The 17,896-nt window shown below is 35.6% G+C and overlaps 1 protein-coding gene across 3 annotated transcripts in view; it reads left to right on the forward strand.

Moving 5' to 3' along the window:
- LOC105214842 (calbindin-32) overlaps positions 1–17,896 on the forward strand; it is a 179,434-nt gene that overhangs the window by 50,639 nt on the left and 110,899 nt on the right. For all 3 annotated transcript variants that reach the window (XM_029042046.2, XM_011188504.3, XM_054233849.1), the window contains exons 5-6: positions 3,994–4,080; positions 7,318–7,458. In XM_029042046.2, the coding sequence (XP_028897879.1) occupies positions 3,994–4,080; positions 7,318–7,458 (228 nt within the window). The remainder of the gene's footprint in view (positions 1–3,993; positions 4,081–7,317; positions 7,459–17,896) is intronic.

Here is a 17,896-nt window from a genome sequence, read left to right on the forward strand (position 1 = left end):
ACAGCCAACACCGTTATGCCATAAATTTCAAAATTTATACGCTTGTGAATGGCACAGATTAGCAGCGCTGCGTGATATTTGCTCTTGTGGTTAGTTCTCATACTTCTCTGGTGATTTTGGTACTGATGGCATGCATTTGGTATAGTACAGGTGTTGTTATTGTTGTAGAATTTTGTAATTGAAATTGGTATGACACTGGCTTATCTGATAACAAACGGCTGAATTTTGTTGTAAGTTTTGAGTGAAAGTGCAAATAGTGCGGAAAACCAATTTCCTCTCGATTAACTCGGCCCCGGATTTTTTCATCTTGAGTTAATTGCTAGAAGTGCGGTTTCCTCGAAAATGCAAATACCAGTAGTGTCTTGGAAATTATAATGATTATACTGATTAGCTTTCCTTCATTATACATAACCCATCTGCATTGTAAGAGGTTTTGTAAGAGGTGAAGTATTTATTGATTCCTTAGGTTGGCAAAAAATAAATATTTTAGATTATTAAACAGTTGAGAACAACAAATGATATAACTAGAGATAAAATAGAATTATATATGAGAGCTTCCGAGCACCACATAAGATGACAGAGAATTTCAATACGCATAGCATGGTTATGAGCACAAAAACAGACTGCTAAAATTTTTAGCCTAGCTTTATTAAAACCAGAGTTTATTCCTATTTTTCGTAGATTTTTTAAAGAGTTGCCAACTGCTTAAAAAATATTTTAATTATTTTGTAATAAATAATAGTCAGAGATCTTCGGCTGGAACGTTTTATGATACCAATGAAATTTATTATTTATTCCTGTGAAACTCCGTTCGATGCCATTATGTATGGAACTCGATTTCTTTTGCATGGTCACCACAGGCACGCTTGCAGAAGACCAGACGCTGAGCCCAATTTTCGGCGGGTTTCAAGACTAAATCGTCCGATACTGCTCCAATTTCACGTGGGAGATTCGTACAAAGTTCATCAATCGTCGCTGGCTTGTTGGCATAGACCATAGACTTGACGTAGCCCCACAGAAAATAGTCTAACGGCGTCAAATTGCAAGACCGAGGCTGCCAATTGACTGTGCCATTTCGTGAGATAACACGTTGACCAAACTTGGTTTTCAATAACTAGATTGTGATATTCGCTGTGTGGCTTGTGGCGCCGTCCTGTTTGAACCACATATTGTCCAACTCCAAATCATCCAATTCGGGTCAAAAATATTTGGTTATAAATGAGTGATAGCGATTCCCATTCACAGTAACGTGCCGGTGTTAATCATCACGGAAGAAGTACGGCCCAATCACGCCATCGGCCCATAAATCGAACCAAAATGTATTTTTTCGGGATGCAATGGTGACTTATGGAGTACGTGTGGATTGTTGCCATAAATTGTTCGTAGCGCTCTTAAAGTTAAGGTCACTGACTTCGAATTTCGTTAGTAAATTTTAATAATTTATACTAGAAGTTGAATCGTATATCCATGATGAAATGGCAAACCTTACTGAAGAAAAATGTCAAAAGAGCGGAACAATAAGGCGTCGTTTGCTGTCCCTATCGCTATACTTTTGTAGCGTCCCTTTTGAAAAACCCTTTAAATCTTTTGGTTTTTAATACTTTATGATTCAGTTTAAAATTTCGACAATATTGGACCAAGAAAACCTACATCAGGATACAGTATCATGTTGTTCGTTTTATTCATCAAAAAAATATATTTTTTGTGTCATTCTATGTGAGGTTCTTGGCTATTTTTAGTACCAATTTTAGAGAGATACCTCTATGTCAATGCATGATGTTCGAAGTTGTAACATGATTTAGTGCTGGCTTTAGCTTACCCATATCAACGTTTTTGTCTAAACAATTTAGATGATCTATTAGACAAATAGACAAAGGGAGATAGAGCGAGTGAAACAAAAAGATGGAGATATAATATTAGTTTGGAAAGATTCATTATTAAATAATCTAATTTAAAATCTTCTAGAGAATTCTTCAACACATCGTAAACATCTCTAATGCAAAACTATTTTACGACACATCTTTTACGATGAAAATACTTTGCTTCCACAATTTTGTATATAAATTCATAGAAATAAGTATATCTTTTTCTAACAATCGAATTTCGAATTCTACTTTACTTTTAAGCCTCAAAAGTCTTTATTATTAAATACTGTAACATAAAAAGCGCCAACATTAACGGATTTTGGGCTTAAGTCACGCCACAGCACGTTCGATTGCACATTGAGCATTCAATTTTAACGTCTTCCAATAATGCTGTAAAGTTCTATGCTGCCCATATTAAACTGCACGAGTATTTGCATGAGAAACTGCAGCGCTCTATTTGCGCCGTTGACAATTTTCTCACAGCAATTTTGCCGCTAACAAATTGCAGTGCTGACGGCGAATTCAATTGGATTACGAATTTGGTTGCGCTTGAGTTGAATTTCTTGGATTTTTCTGCAACATTACATTTTCATTAAGCACAAGCTAAGTGAAGTGAAGTGGAGAGCTGTAGAAGAATCGAGAGGAAATATCAAAAAGTAGATAAAGTAAAAGAGGCAAGAATTAATCAAAGAAAGTCTATAAAAAATAAAAATAACAAGTAAGGAAGGGCTAAGTTCGGGTGTAACCGAACATTTTATACTCTCGCAATTCATTTATTTAACTTTATTTATATTATATAATATACAATTTAACCCACATATTCGTCATATATATTGTATAAAGTCCATTGAAAGTTGGAAACCATAATATTAGGTTAGAAGCACCGAGGTCCTCATGTTCGATTAATGGGGCCTTAAAAACCTATGGTTCGATTTCGGCGATTTTTAGAATGGGGCTGCCACACTATTAACATAGTCTTTGTGCAAAGTTCTGCACCGATATCTTCACTAGTACTTACTTTATATATTGTAAAGTAAACGATTCAGATTGTCAAAGTTCTGGTATGTAGGAAGTAGGCGTGGTTGTGAAGCGATTTGGCCTATTTTCACAACATATCATTGGGATGTAAGGAAACTATTACAAACCAAGTTTCATTGAAATCGGTCAAGTAGTTCCAGAGATATGGTTTTTGACCCATAAGTGGGCGATACCACGCCCATGTTCCATTTTGTAAAAAAAATCTGAGTGCAGCTTTCATCTGCCATTTCTTATGTGAAATTTAGTGTTTCTGGCGTTTTTCGAAACTGAGTTAACTCACTTTTAGTAATTTTCAACCTAACCTTTTTATGGGAGGTGGGCGTGGTTATTATCCGATTTCAACTAATTTCATGGTGTGTGGTGGAGTACGTAAGAGAACTGACTGCAGCAAGTTTGGTTTATATGGCTTTATTGGTTTCCGAGATATATACAAATAACCGATTTGGGGGCGGGGCCACGCCCACTTTCGCAAAAAAATTACATCCAAATATGCCTCTTCCTAGTGCGATCCTCTGTTCCAAATTTTTCTTTTATAACTATATTTATGGCTTAGTTATGACACTTTTTACGTTTTCGGTTTTCGCCATTTTGTGGGCGTGGCAGTGGCCGATTTTGCCCATTTTCGAAAGCAACCCTCTCACGGTCCCAAGGAACGTATGTTCCAAGTTTCATCAAGATATCTCAATTTTTACTCAAGTTATCCGTTGCACGGACGGACGGACGGACAAACAGACATTCGGATTTTGACTCGTCTCGTCACCCTGATCATTTTGATACATATAACCCTATATCTAACTCGTTTAGTTTTATGACTTACAAACAACCGTTATGTGAACAAAACTATAATACTCTCTTAGCAACTTTTGTTGCGAGAGTATAAAAATAAGTAAAGAGTGCAGAAAGCAGCAAGTAAAGTAAGTTTGAGTTAATGATTTTTGTTTTTGCTTTTACTCATTGGCTGTATTTACGCTCTACGCTTTTACTACTCACTGAAACTGGTTACTTTAAGGTGTGTCTACAATAACTACTATTTTTTTTGGATTTTTAGTGTATTTTTTTCTGATGTGTTTTTTTCGTTTTCTCTTTGCAGCTCGCTCAACTTTTGCCAATGGAGGAGAATTTCCTTTTGCTCTTCCGTTTCGATAATCCACTGGAATCCAGTGTTGAATTCATGAAGGTAAGTCGTCAGTCAAAGCAATTAACACTCATTGGAAAATATTTGTAAAATACACAGGCAAAAGGAAATCAAAGTAAAAGCAACATGTACAACCAAAAGAAAGTTTGCGAAAATATATATAGACAAATATTACACACATCAATATATATCATATAAGCAAGCCGCACATTCATTGAAATTGAACTGCTGGCTCACAAACTTTCATTTTCAACACTTTACAACCACATGCGCTCTCTGAACATTAAATTGCCCTACAAGCGCTGTTGTATGTGTAAACCCTTTTTTGCTTTAATTTACTTTCTTACTTTGCACTTTTGTATATAGAGTATATGTATACTTTTTTCAGTCTCCTTTTCCCTTATCGCCAAAGGGTTCTGAACATTACTCATACGTCCTGTTGCACCCATCGCAATCAATTTGCGGTCGCAAGTTACTAACTTTACACAAACGCATAGGAAATGTTTGCTTTAGTCATTAGTTGTAAGAGTTTAATTCGGAAAGTAGACAACTTGGTCAATGTAAGCTAATGCTTTGGAAAGCTGGTAGTGAAATTTAAGCTTTGTGAGAAATTAAAGCTTTGTGGGAAAGTTCACATTCGCAATTTTTTTTCCCAAAATAGTGATTCAAATACAATCCTGTGTTGGTTGTTAGTTGTGAGATTAAGTTTTCTGTTGTTCGCTTACATTTATATGTTTTGCTCTCTGACGGTGTTAGATGGATTTAACGATAAATTTCAGAACTATTTTAGAGGTAAGCTTTTTATGGCTAAGTAGTCATGTCAACATATAAGATTCTTTTTGTTTTTGAATGTTCACATATTTGAAAATGGATAACCTCAGTATATAATTTTAGATTTGATAAGGTTATACCCTTTAGTAGATATTATGCTTAAGTTGAGATTCGTGTCATGGATATAACATAACCCTACAAAAACTCGTCTGAAAGCATCAAATGACATGACGATCCAAATAGTACATTTTTTGGGTGAATAAAATCTGGGGCAATTCCGATACCGCAGAACCGGCTGACGTGGGAATTGACACGAATATCTTCAGGACCTTATTTACTTCTAGAAGTCGAACATTCTCATCAACTAAATCTATTGCGACCATATTCATCAACTGGACGAAAGAGTACAGTCTAGACCAAAATATTTCTGTTGATGGCTAAAAATCAGACAATGTACAATCCTAAAATTTTAAATGTTACAGTGAACTCTTTCATTCCGCATACGAACGTGATTGTTACCAAAGTACAAAGCCACAACTAGATCCTCAAGTAGCTAGCATGCACTACATGAGGAAAGGACAAAGGCAATCCAGTCATAACCTACGCCTCAATATTATCGCCTGGACGCAGATAAGGAAATTTCAGACTTGTCAGAATACCGGACCGGTCCCAGGTTGTCTATTAATGTCTCCAGTCGAGCACTTGCACAACGAGGTCCGTATGCCTTTTGTTAAGGATCATAACCAAATGCTCTTTAAGCAGTTTTTGTTGGGATGATTTCATAGAAAAGGAGTTAAATCACCATTCATTGCAGATACCGAGTTCGAGTTGCCTCGCTCAACTTCGTCCTGGATACTGATTAAAGTCCTACTTATCCAGACTGGACTCCAACATATCTAGAATAAGTCCATCTTTGCATGCTCAAACAACTCCACCTTTTGTCAGACGCTGTCGAAACTGTTCGCTTCTTGGGTCTTCCGTTAGATGACTTTGATGACAATTTATTGTGCTTGCAGGGCTAAATGAGCGTTACAACAACAACATCAACCTGATTGATCCATTGACAGTCTTATTTCTTGATGTTATTCGGTAACAGAAGAAGAACGAACCTTCGAACCGAAATGGATGATTTCGTTTAGGTATTTAGCTCTTAGGCGATTGATATTGAACCAGGGAATCTGAAGGACAGGCATTTTTTCCGGAGGTGCTAGTTATCAGCCAACTGAATCTTTAGTTTGAAGAAAACTATGAATTAGTAAAGATTTTGACATGCACACCTTATCAGATATTATTTTTTTAATACTTCGGTACACGAAGATCTCTTCAGGATTGTTTAATTCAAATAGGGCAATTTTGTATATTTTACGTACCAAATCTGTACGATTCTGACATTGTTGTTCCAATATTAGGCTTTACTTAAAAAATACATCAAACTATACTGAAAAAAATGTCAACCACATGTGTTTTGCTTGAAAGCTATCACCCCATGAAATTATATATCTCTTTAAAAGCATACTTTATAAGCTCCTTATTTTTGTAAAGTATAAAATATTAGAGAATCTCGAAAAATTAAAATGTTTTCAGACCATTTTTCAACTTCACTTTGTTTAGTGAAAAGATACATTAAAGCAATTATTCATAGATAACAAACTCATATCATTGCTGAAATATAAGTTTAGCACACACATAATTAAAGACAAATATCTATAAATAATTCACTTTAATATTGTGCAATAATTAATTAAATGCCACGTCAGCGCTATTGATGAAAAAAATAATTTGACTTGACATTGATACAAATAAATGGCGTTAATTAGAGGAAACGACAGCGCAACTAGCTGACAAAGTGATGCATACGATATACACAAAGGAGCCATGCCAGCAAATAAGCTGCGTGAAATATATGGAGGGCAGAGGGTAAGCAATATTTCATGCGACGTTTGCGAAATTATTGCATATCAAATTGTGCGGAAGAAAATTGCGTAAATAAATACATAAAGGAAATAGCAAATAGATATGTCAGAGGTGATATAAATAGATATTTTGGTTAAACGAAGATGGGAAAGCAAAAGACAAGAAAATAAAAATACATACTATGTAGATATATAGCATATATTGAAAAGCTGGTAGAAAAAACTCAACACATTTTCGCTGCCAAAAACTTTATATTAGATTTCCGCCAAACTTTGAACCCTCCAAACTTTTGCTTTAAAATCTCATTTGCTGCATACATACTTATCAAATCTGCAGCCACTCTATGGCTGCATATCTGACCAGCCCGCATTTGTCTACTGCTTATCTTGTAAGCCCATTCATTTGAGCTCCAACATTTTTCATTGCCGTGTATATGTACACGCCCGTTTTTATCACCAACGCTAAGCTTATGCTTTACTATTAATTTTCGCAACTGCTATTGTTGTTGTAGTGTGTGTTTTTGTATGCAATTTGTTTTGCTTATCATTCACTTTTTGCTTATTACTTGTCCGTTTTTTGTGGTGTGTTTTGCAGATTTGGCGCGAATACGACACCGATAATTCCGGCTACATTGAAGCTGATGAGCTAAAAAACTTTTTACGCGATTTACTCAAGGAGGCCAAGAAAATTAATGATGTCTCCGAGGATAAATTAATTGAATATACCGATACGATGGTGAGTTTCCTTTTTTGAATAAATATTGTGCAATATTATGGCTGATGAAATGATAACGAGCGGCGGAGATACATATTTTATATCATAAAAATTTCTTGGTGAGTTGTATTGATGAGTAGGCGTATTGCATTCACATAGATTTTTCTACTACCTATAGGTTTACGAAAAGTTTTTTGAGATAATCTTTTCTCAGAAACTTTAAAAATTGCTAATAAACTGTATCAAAAATATGTTAGTGATCTTGAAAATTAATAAAGAGTTATGTAAACGAAAAGTGGAGGGTATTGGAGTGGAAAGTCGTTAGTGAAATCTAAACTAAATCTAATCATTGAATTAAAAAATTATTGGTATATACATACGTAGACCGTATAATAGACATTGTATCCAGGACTTAGAACAAGGTTCGTTAGGAACACCAAAACCTTTCTATTGAAGAGTAAACTATAAAAGATACCATTTTATTGTATATGAATATTTTTTCATTTGTCAAGGAATATAAGATTATGTTCTCTGACCAAAATAAATGTACCAAAAAACGAATCAATCTTGTTAGTTACTATAAATTTAATCTTCATTCTAAACGTATGTTCAACGAAATTGATTAGGTTACTTCAAAATACACATTGGTTCAATCTAACCTTAGAAAAAAACAATATGTAGTCATATCAATACCCGAAAGACATAATTTCGTTGAAAAGGTAAAGATAAAGAGTCGTGATCTGAAAGATTTGGAAGTTTTTAATCTATGCTTTTGCACTCACTTTCAAATTGCCTGATATCAAATACCTTTAAAGAAATTTCAAACAGCCTTCATAGCAACTCTTTATAACCACAGGGTAAATAGTTACGCCAGAGCATATGGCTCAATTCTATGTCGATCATTCTCGACTTAAGATGATCTTTTTATGAATGAAAATACATATGCATTCCAATAAAATAGAACAATGAGTTCAGTGAAGTCGTTGAGACCTATAGCCTTTTAACACAATAGTTAATTGATCAATTAGCCGGTCATTGCTCGATTAAAGTTAAATCGATTTACCATACAAAAGAAAAATCTTGTTTTACTTCAATAATTTTTAATCGAATACAAATCGAATCGAATACACGCTGTAAACTTGGCTATTGATAACATAGCAATCAGCAGAACAGAGCAAACAAAAATGTATAACAGCTGATCCTTAATCAAGTAGCGGGCTGTGCGAAAAGCAAAAACTGGTTTCTCAATTATAATCTTATTGTACTAAACTAAATTGGCTGTGTGAAAAGGTTATTTTAAGCTTTGATAGATGAACCGTAGATACTGACAAATCGAACAAACAATTTGTACAAATCTAATAGACTAGCACCGTTTTTCAGAGCTGGATATAACAAGCAGATAAGTGATGAATCGAACATGGCTGTTAGGTTTTGCGTGATGTAACGAATTAAAATATTTAAAATCTGATTTCATGGAATCACGCAATTTTCAGACTTATTAACACAATGAGCCATTTAATGATTCAATATTGTATTCAACGAAATATCTACCAATTTATTTCATACAGTACGCTATTTAATTGAACGGAAAATTAAACGTATTTCCAACATTTAATATTCATTTTAAGCATGTTTGACTACGTATGACTTTAAAATATAATACTTAAATCTCTTTTAAATGTTTTCCACGATTTTTGATTGCTGTAGCTGTTCCCCTTTCGCTGACAATTCAGTTATCATTTTCCGCAAGCTTACAATTTGTGGTTGTGCAATTCATTGAAATTTGGTTGAAATGAACTTTTAATTAAAAAGAGTGTTACCAGTACGTATGTATGTATGTAAATATATACATATATATGTATATACACATATATTTGTATGCAGCTACATTCGTATATTTATGCCACCACTGTACGTGCGAAAACCACAATCGATAACTGCCTTTTCGCATGCCAATTGCAGCGGTTCGAACAAAACTCAATAACCAATGATGAAGTGAAAAATAAATACCATAAATTACACATATGAACACACGAGTAAACATATACGATGCATAATAATATTTGCAATTATTTTTGTTTCGGGGATATGTGAAGGCTTATTTACAAATCAAATTGGCATACATTTGGCGTACGTTTGGAAACTTTTGATTTAGCATAAATGTTTTGATTGTTTATCTGTTAAAGTCAATGAAATCTATAAATAACAAGTAAGGAAGGGCTAAGTTCGGGTGTAATCGAACATTTTATACTCTCGCAATTTATTTATTTAACTTAATTAATATTATATAATACACAATTTGACCCACATATTCGTCATATATATTGTATAAAGTCCATTGAAAGTTGGAAACCCTAATATTAGGTTAGAAGCACCGAGGTCCTCATGTTCGATATATGGGGCCTTGAAAACCTATGGTCCGATTTCGGCGATTTTTAGAAATGGGCTTCCACACTATTAACATAGTATTTGTGCAAAATTTTGCACCGATATCTTCACTAGTACTTACTTTATATATTGTAAAGTAAACGATTCAGATCGTCTTCAAAGTTCTGGTATATAGGAAGTAGGCGTGATTGTGAAGCGATTTGGCCTATTTTCACAACATATCATTGGGATGTAAGGAAACTATTACAAACTAAGTTTCATTGAAATCGGTCGAGTAGTTCCTGAGATATGGTTTTTGACCCATAAATGGGAGACGCCACACCCATTTTCAATTTGTAAAAAAATCTGAGTGCAGCTTCCATCTGCCATTTCTTATGTGGAATTTAGTGTTTCTGACATTTTTCTTTAGTGAGTTAACCCACTTTTAGTAACTTTCAACCTAACCTTTGTATGGGAGGTGGGCGTGGTTATTATCTGATTTCTGTCATTTTTGGACTTTATTACGAAATGGCTAAAAAGACGACTGCAGAAAGTTTGGTTTATATAGTTCTATTGGTTTGCGAGATATGTACAAAAAACCTATTTGGGGGCGGGGCCACGCCCACCTCCCCAAGAAAATTACATCCAAATATGCCCCTTCATAGTGCGATCCTTCATATCAAATTTTATTTCCATAGCTTTATTTATGGCTTAGTTATGGCCTTTTATGTGTTTTCGGTTTTCGCCATTTTGTGGGCGTGGCAGTGGCCAAGAAATAAGTGTGCCAAGTTTCATTAAGATATCTCAATTTTTACTCAAGTTACGGCTTGCACAGACGGACGGACGGACGGACAGACAGACATTCGGATTTGAACTCCACTCCTCACCCTGATCACTTTGGTATATATAACCCTATATCTAACTCGTTTGTTTTGGGTGTTACAAACAACCGTTATGTGAACAAAACAAAACTTTGTCGCTAGCAACTTTGTATAGTATAAAAATATTTAAATTTCCCATATAGTCCACTGTACTTGGTAGCCAAATGTTAAAATAAACCACACCCATATTTAAGATAACGTAATTTTGTTACTATCAACTCTTTGAGTTCACAGCTGATGTTTTAAACATCAGCAAAGATATTGAAGACACCATTATATTTGAAAAACAACATTTGAGCAAATTCTGGCTCAAAAATGGGAAAAATCGATCCTAATAATATTGAGTAAGACTGTTTCGTTTAGCATAATTTTATAAAGTTTGAATAAAGTGGAAAAATCGGTCATTATTTTCTGCTTCCCATATACCGATAATTTTGATCAGATCCGTGCCACCTCGGATTTCCATTTACCGAATAAGTTAAAAATGCACCTAGTAGATCCTTTTGTCGAAAAAATTATAGCGGTTTTTGGTTACCTTTACTAAAATTCCAGATGAAGTTTTCATAATTAATATTTTTATTGTTGGAAGTAACTTAAGTTGAAATTATTGTTACTTCAAGTCCCCTACTATACTTAGATATGTCCAGATGTCCGAAGACTACATATCAGTACAATTTGACAAGTTTAATATGGACTCTTTGACTTTTGATTCTGAAAAAACGAGAAGAGATTTGAACGAGGTGTTAGCAGTCTTTATGCGAACGCCGTGAAGTTCTTATTTATAGGATATCACATCCCGCCTCTTTTCAGAGGTGTCGGATGACGGCAATATGGTATATAAGTGTCCCACAAAAACAGTTGTGCTTAAGCCAAGTCTTCTCAAGGGGATGACTTAACCGAAAACCCACAGTAGATATAGTTTTGGCAGTGATTATTCAATAGAGAAGTGCAGATCTTAGTGTGTAGAATAGGTAAGATGCCTCGGAATAATTGAAAATGAGGCTTAACCATAGAATACTTCGTATATACACTTCGTATATTGGGGCAACATTTTAATTTCATTGGCTATTCAGGCGAAGAAATAAATGCATTGGTATGATAAGGAGAAAATTCAAATTGGGATCGTGCTCGAAAATTTAGTTTAGCTAAGGTGGTAAAAGTAGGCAATTGCAAACTAAAGTCCTCTCTCGACGAACAAAAATCAAACTCTACAAGTCGCTCATTATTCCCGTCCTGATGTATGGCGCCGAAGCGTGGACGATGACAACATCCGATGAGACAACTCTTGGGGTTTTCGAGAGAAAGGTTTTGCGTAAGATTTATGGTCCTCTGAACTTTGGCAACGGCGAATACCGCAGACGATGGAACGATGAGCTGTACGATTTATACGACGACATTCATAGAATACAATATTGACTGATTAGATGATGACTGATTTTGACTGTTAGAAAGAGATCTCAATATTTTTTATTTAATTGAACAAGCTTTGAATGTTTCAGGATCAGAAGTCTAATGCCATTCTTCATCAATTTGTTCTCTTTAATGGAAGTTCAATATTAAAAAAAAATTATATTCTTCTATGTAAATATATAAGCTCTATTGAAGCCTTGAACATTCTTGGTCAATTATGTTAAACCCGTAAACGTGTCCTGGCAACCAATGATTAATACATACAAACATACATACAAATATGTGTGTGGTGTGTTATGTAATATCTATTGCTAAGGGCACATTGCAGCTGTATGGGCGGAAACGTAATTTGTGATTGTGTGTTTACACATGAATTTTAAGTAAACACTGGAGGTCGATTGCAATCACCAACTCACACACACACACACAACCACATGAATACTACACGGTCACATAGTACACGTATTAATATGCAACAGTGTAATTAGAATTGCGGCAGTGCGGTCCAAATAGTTGAAATCTCAACTGACGCACTAGTCTCTATGCATTAGCGCAGCCACTGAGAGAGAGAGTTGCCTAAGAGCACAAGCAACGCTGATCTGCTATCTGTTGCTTTGTCACTACTGGTGAATAGGATGTGCAAGCTGTCTTATCGCTTGCATAATTTGTGGAACAACGCTGTCTCGGAGCACACAAATCCTTAGAGGAGATTCCGGGAAAACTGAAGATAGTCAGCTAACATTATTATGGTTTATTATGCTTGTCCTCCGGCTTTTCTCACATCTCACACCCATCCACCTCGCTTCGTCGCCTTGACTTGACTCGATTAATTATGGTCGTGGCATAAGTGGAAATTGCGTTGACATTCGTGGTTTTCATACACAACCTACTGACACTTTGACAGCACGTGGTCAGCTAACCACAACAACAATAACAGCGTTGGTCAGTTGCCCAAAAGGCATAGATATTTGCACATAACACGGGCGCTGTTGTTTATCATCAACAACTACTGTGCTATGTTATGTTATGTTGTGCGATGGCTTGCGCTGCCTGGCCTTTAGTTTTAATGTTATGCCCGTGGGTCGCAAAGCTTGTTGCCACATAGCGTCGCTTGTAATTAATTCGTGTCACTATTTGCCCAAACACTCGTATGTCGACATAGCTGACGCGTGGTTATGTCTACAAGTCGTTATTGCCGCATTATTATGTGTACACATGCCACGACTGCTATGAATTTCATTTGAAAATGTGTGTAATTAATGAACTTTTCCACAGTCATTTTATTACAAAAAATTAACAACTGACATATTTAAGATATTTGGCTATTGCAGAAAGTGTGGTTAGGAGGTTAGCATTCGTATGGCTTGCAAATGGTAAGGTGCGATACAGAAATCTGTTTTTTATGATTTTGAGAAACGAATACCTAAAATTTTAGGTTTGAAAAAAAAAATGACTTAACATAACATAACTTAACATGAATTAACGTAACGTAACGGAACTTAACATATATGACATAACGTAACTTAACATAACATAATGGAACGTAACATAATATTATACATCAGAACTTAACTTAAGAGTATATGATAGATTTCCGCAATTGTTTTGATATTCTAAGTTGTTTGATAAGTTTTCTTAAACTTCGTCAACAGTGACGTGGGAGCCAAGATGCGAATACCTCTTTCACCACCAGACCCATACGCTTCGCTTCTTTATCTAGTCAAGAAAAAGCAGAACAAACGGCGCGGTTGTTGCTTCCGATGATATCAATATCATCGGCATACGCCAGGAGCTGTACACTCTTGTAGACGATTGTACCTTCTCTATTTAGCTCTGCAGCTCGTATTATTTTTTCCAGGAATAGATTGAAGAAGTATGAAGCCTCGTTTGGTATCGAACGGCTCGGAGAGGTCCTTCCCGATCCTGACGGAGCTTTTGGTATTGCTCAACGTCAGCTTACATAGCCGTATTAGTTTTGCGGGGATACCAAATTCAGACATCGCGGCATAAAAGCAGCTCCTTTTCGTGCTGTCGAAAGCAGCTTTAAAATCGACAAACAGGTGGAGTGTGTCGATTCTTCTCTCTCGGGTCTTCTCCAAGATTTGGCGCATGGTGAATATCTGGTCAATTGTGGTTTTTCATGTCTAAAGCCACACTGATAAGTTCCAGCAGTTTGTTGGCGGTGGGCTTTAGTCTTTCACACAGTACGCCTTATAGGCGATAATTGGCACAGGATGTGGGATCTCACTTTTTATAGATTGGGCAGAGTACACTGAGATTAAAATAGTCAGACATGCTTTCTTCCGACCATATTCTGCAAAGAAGCAGATGCATGCACCTTATCAGTTCTTCGCCGGCGTTTTCTTCTCCAGTTCAGAGTTAGCTGTCAATTGATCAGAGTTCGTAGTGTTTCACAAGTCCAAACATAAAAATATTAGGTGTTGTAATTGTACTATTGTAGTCGTGTCAAGTGTTCTTCCGTAAGTTCTTCGTTATTTTTGGATCAACACTTTCACATGATTTGGACTTCTTAAATTTCTCTTAATTGAAACCCCATCGTTTTTTCGACACATGTTCCTCCGTATATTCATTGTGATCGGTGGATATAAACAATCATTATTTCCGGATCTCAGCAACAGTGAGTTTGCGAAATATGCGTCCCAACTTTTCCGGAATTTCGATATGCCAAAAAGTATGAGAATAGATGAAGACTCAAATAGTCCCTTAACATGATAATTTACTCTGAATAATCAATTATTCATTCACAGATGGAGTTTTGTTGCCAGACAGGTTGATCTTGAAGAATCTGGTCCTTAACTAAACTTATTTTATATTTTTTAGTCAACTACTTTTACTATTTTGGTATAAGCCTTGTCGTTCTCAAATAGATCGGGGGTCTTATGCTATAATGAAAGGTTAATGAAGTTTATGAGAAGCATTTTTACGTCCGAAATATACACGAACCTTCGACATTGCCATCCAGGGCGTGACTTCTCAGACAAAAAATTAAATTTTCAATATTTACAGCCGGTTTCACGAAAGTTTTTAATTGAAAATTAAGTTCCATTTAATTTTAATTTTAATTTTTATTTAACTTTGCACTTAAATTTCTTGCGTTTCACCATTATTGACATTTGGCATCAAAAAAATTAAAAGGCAGGGATGTTAGTAAGAATAACAGCTGATTTATGTAAACAAATAAATTGTATTTCTTTGTCAAAATGGTAAACAAATGGGAATTCAGCTGATAGAAAAGCGTAACCATGGTTACATATGACAGTATTTAAATAATATTTAAATGGCAAAGCGTGACCATTTAAATAAAAATTAAGTCAAATGGTGGAACTGAAATTAATTATTTTTCACTTAAATTTGTTTCGTGAAACCGGCTGTTAGACCTAAGAACATCCGGGTGTTAGTCATGTACTAAATTCACTCGACTACGACATCAAGTAATAACAATAAACCCACGATTACACTCAATACTCCAATATTATGAAGATAAAAAAGTAAATATGAAGATATAGAAAATAAATAAAGATTCTAAAGCTTAATTAGGGTTAAGAAATATATACAAATGGCAAAAAAATGTAAATAAAAAAGAAATTAAATTGAAATTGATGAGCAATATCGGTATAACTTTCCCGACTACACTGCAGCCGGCAGCTCTTGTTGCGCATTTTTTCCAGCTAGACCACCCACTGATACAGTATACGTGGCAGATAAAGGGCACAAAAACCGCATGCTGGCGGCAACTGGCTTTTGTCATCACACGCCACTTCAGCTGTCAATGCTAATGATTTACTACGATTTTTTGCGCTCCTGCCCGCTTACAGGCAGGCCGCACCAGGCTAGCAGGCTTAAAAAAAAATATGCAAAGCTGTAGCTTGAAAAACGATAAAACGACGACGAAACGAAGCGTGAGTGGTGAACTATTTCCCAACAAAGCGCATGAATTTCACATTAGAGCACAAAGCTTTTGGCACAGAGTTCGACTAGGCAGAGTTTGGGTAGCAAAGAGACAAGGGAACTTTTGCTGTAGTGCCTGCGGCTTATCGCTATTTTATTGTTTGTGTATGTGTGTGTGTAAGTAATTGAACATGTCACACGACCAACCTTATCAGCATTTTAGGCTGATGCGCATATGAAAGTAACCAAAGTGCTATTATGCTGCGGAGCCAACGAACAATCTTACCATGGCTTCGTGCTGTGCGTCTCCTGGATCCTGTCGTGTGGTATATTGCTAGGCTTTGTCTGCTGGATTGCTATCATGCTACCTGTCTACCAACAAATTTTCCTTCCTTTCCCGCCCCAACACTCCACGGCATCAACCCACCTTTCATTACACCTCAATTTCATTGTGTGCCGTCATTAACCTTTCTCATTTGCCTTTTCGCCGTTAAACGCCCACAAATAAATGCAGATTCATTTCCATTGACATTAAGTATTTGTTTTTATTTTTATCTTTCTTTTTTTTTTACCTTTTTGAGGAAGCAATTCAAAAAAAACAAAAGCGCTTACAATAAACGAACTTTACACGTAGTAAGTGTACGCGCCACGGTTGTGCGAGGGGCAGGTGTGCGCTGAGAGATATCCGCTTGGGTTCGCGGGCTATTAACTAGCTGCTTCAATTGTCTGCCAGGCGCTTGTGGTTGGTGGAGATAATGGTGGGGAATTAAAGTTTTTATGTTGAAAGTTTTGGCAATTCCAAAAGTTTTCGAGGCACATCGAATAATGCGATAAAATATAAAGGGAAAAATAAGGAAGTCATTGTTGTTGGTAGTTTTTTGTACCCAATGCATACTTTTAGGCTATGGAACGTTGGACTGATATATCGATGTTGAGATTGGTAATCAAGAAAAATATTCCATTTAAGGATTTATCTTTGTTAATGTTAAATGAGAGTTCTCTCGTACTATAAGCCAGATTTGAATCTATTTTGACTACTTTCTCAGAGTTCTGCTTTCTGAGAAGACACGTCTCGAATGCCTCTCGGTTTAAGAGATCGGCTGTATATATTTATCACCTTTGCTTATATTCATATTGAAGAATAATTTAGAATATTTTCTACACTGGTTATGAATTAGTCATCAAATGATCAAGTCCTGATCAAAATTTTTTAAATTAACTATATAGTTTGGAGAGGGTTCTCCTCGATAACGATCAATATGAACCTCTAGAGAATTAATTTTGATACTTAATGACAGTTACTGCGGCTAATGCAAAATAGGTCCTTCAAAGCTAAATTAATATATAAACCTCGTTGGTGTCCGAGAGTAAAATAACTTTCTCGAAAAAAACCCTCATGAAAAAGCAGTAACCACTCAGTTCTCTAAATAGGTCGGCCTCTGAGATCAAACAGGTTATCGTATAAAAATAAGCGTTTCAAAAAGGGATTAGATGCTTTGGTCTAACGTTTAACACAACATAATATATCATCTCTCTCTCTCACTCTCTCTCCCTCTCTTTTCCTCCATAACTCGCTATCTTTCCCTCTTTATCACACAGCTCTCAATTATCCTAAACCATTATTCCTTTTTCTTGAATTAGAGTTTCTCTCTCGCAAAAAATAAGTGATCCCAAAATTGATTGGAAATTTCGAGTCAACATTTAACTTGACATAAGATTTCATATCTCTGTTCTTCTTTTTTCTCTATAGCTCGCTATCTTTTTCTCCCTATCTCACAACTCTTCATTTTCTAAAACCAGAGTCTCTCTCTCCCTATTTCTCTGAATCCATATCTCTCTACATTGTTTTGTTAGATTTCTATTCCTTTCTTTTGACAATGAATCGGAGTACA

This window comes from Zeugodacus cucurbitae, chromosome 6 (assembly GCF_028554725.1).
Source record: "Zeugodacus cucurbitae isolate PBARC_wt_2022May chromosome 6, idZeuCucr1.2, whole genome shotgun sequence".
Classification (NCBI taxonomy): Eukaryota; Metazoa; Arthropoda; class Insecta; order Diptera; family Tephritidae; genus Zeugodacus; species Zeugodacus cucurbitae.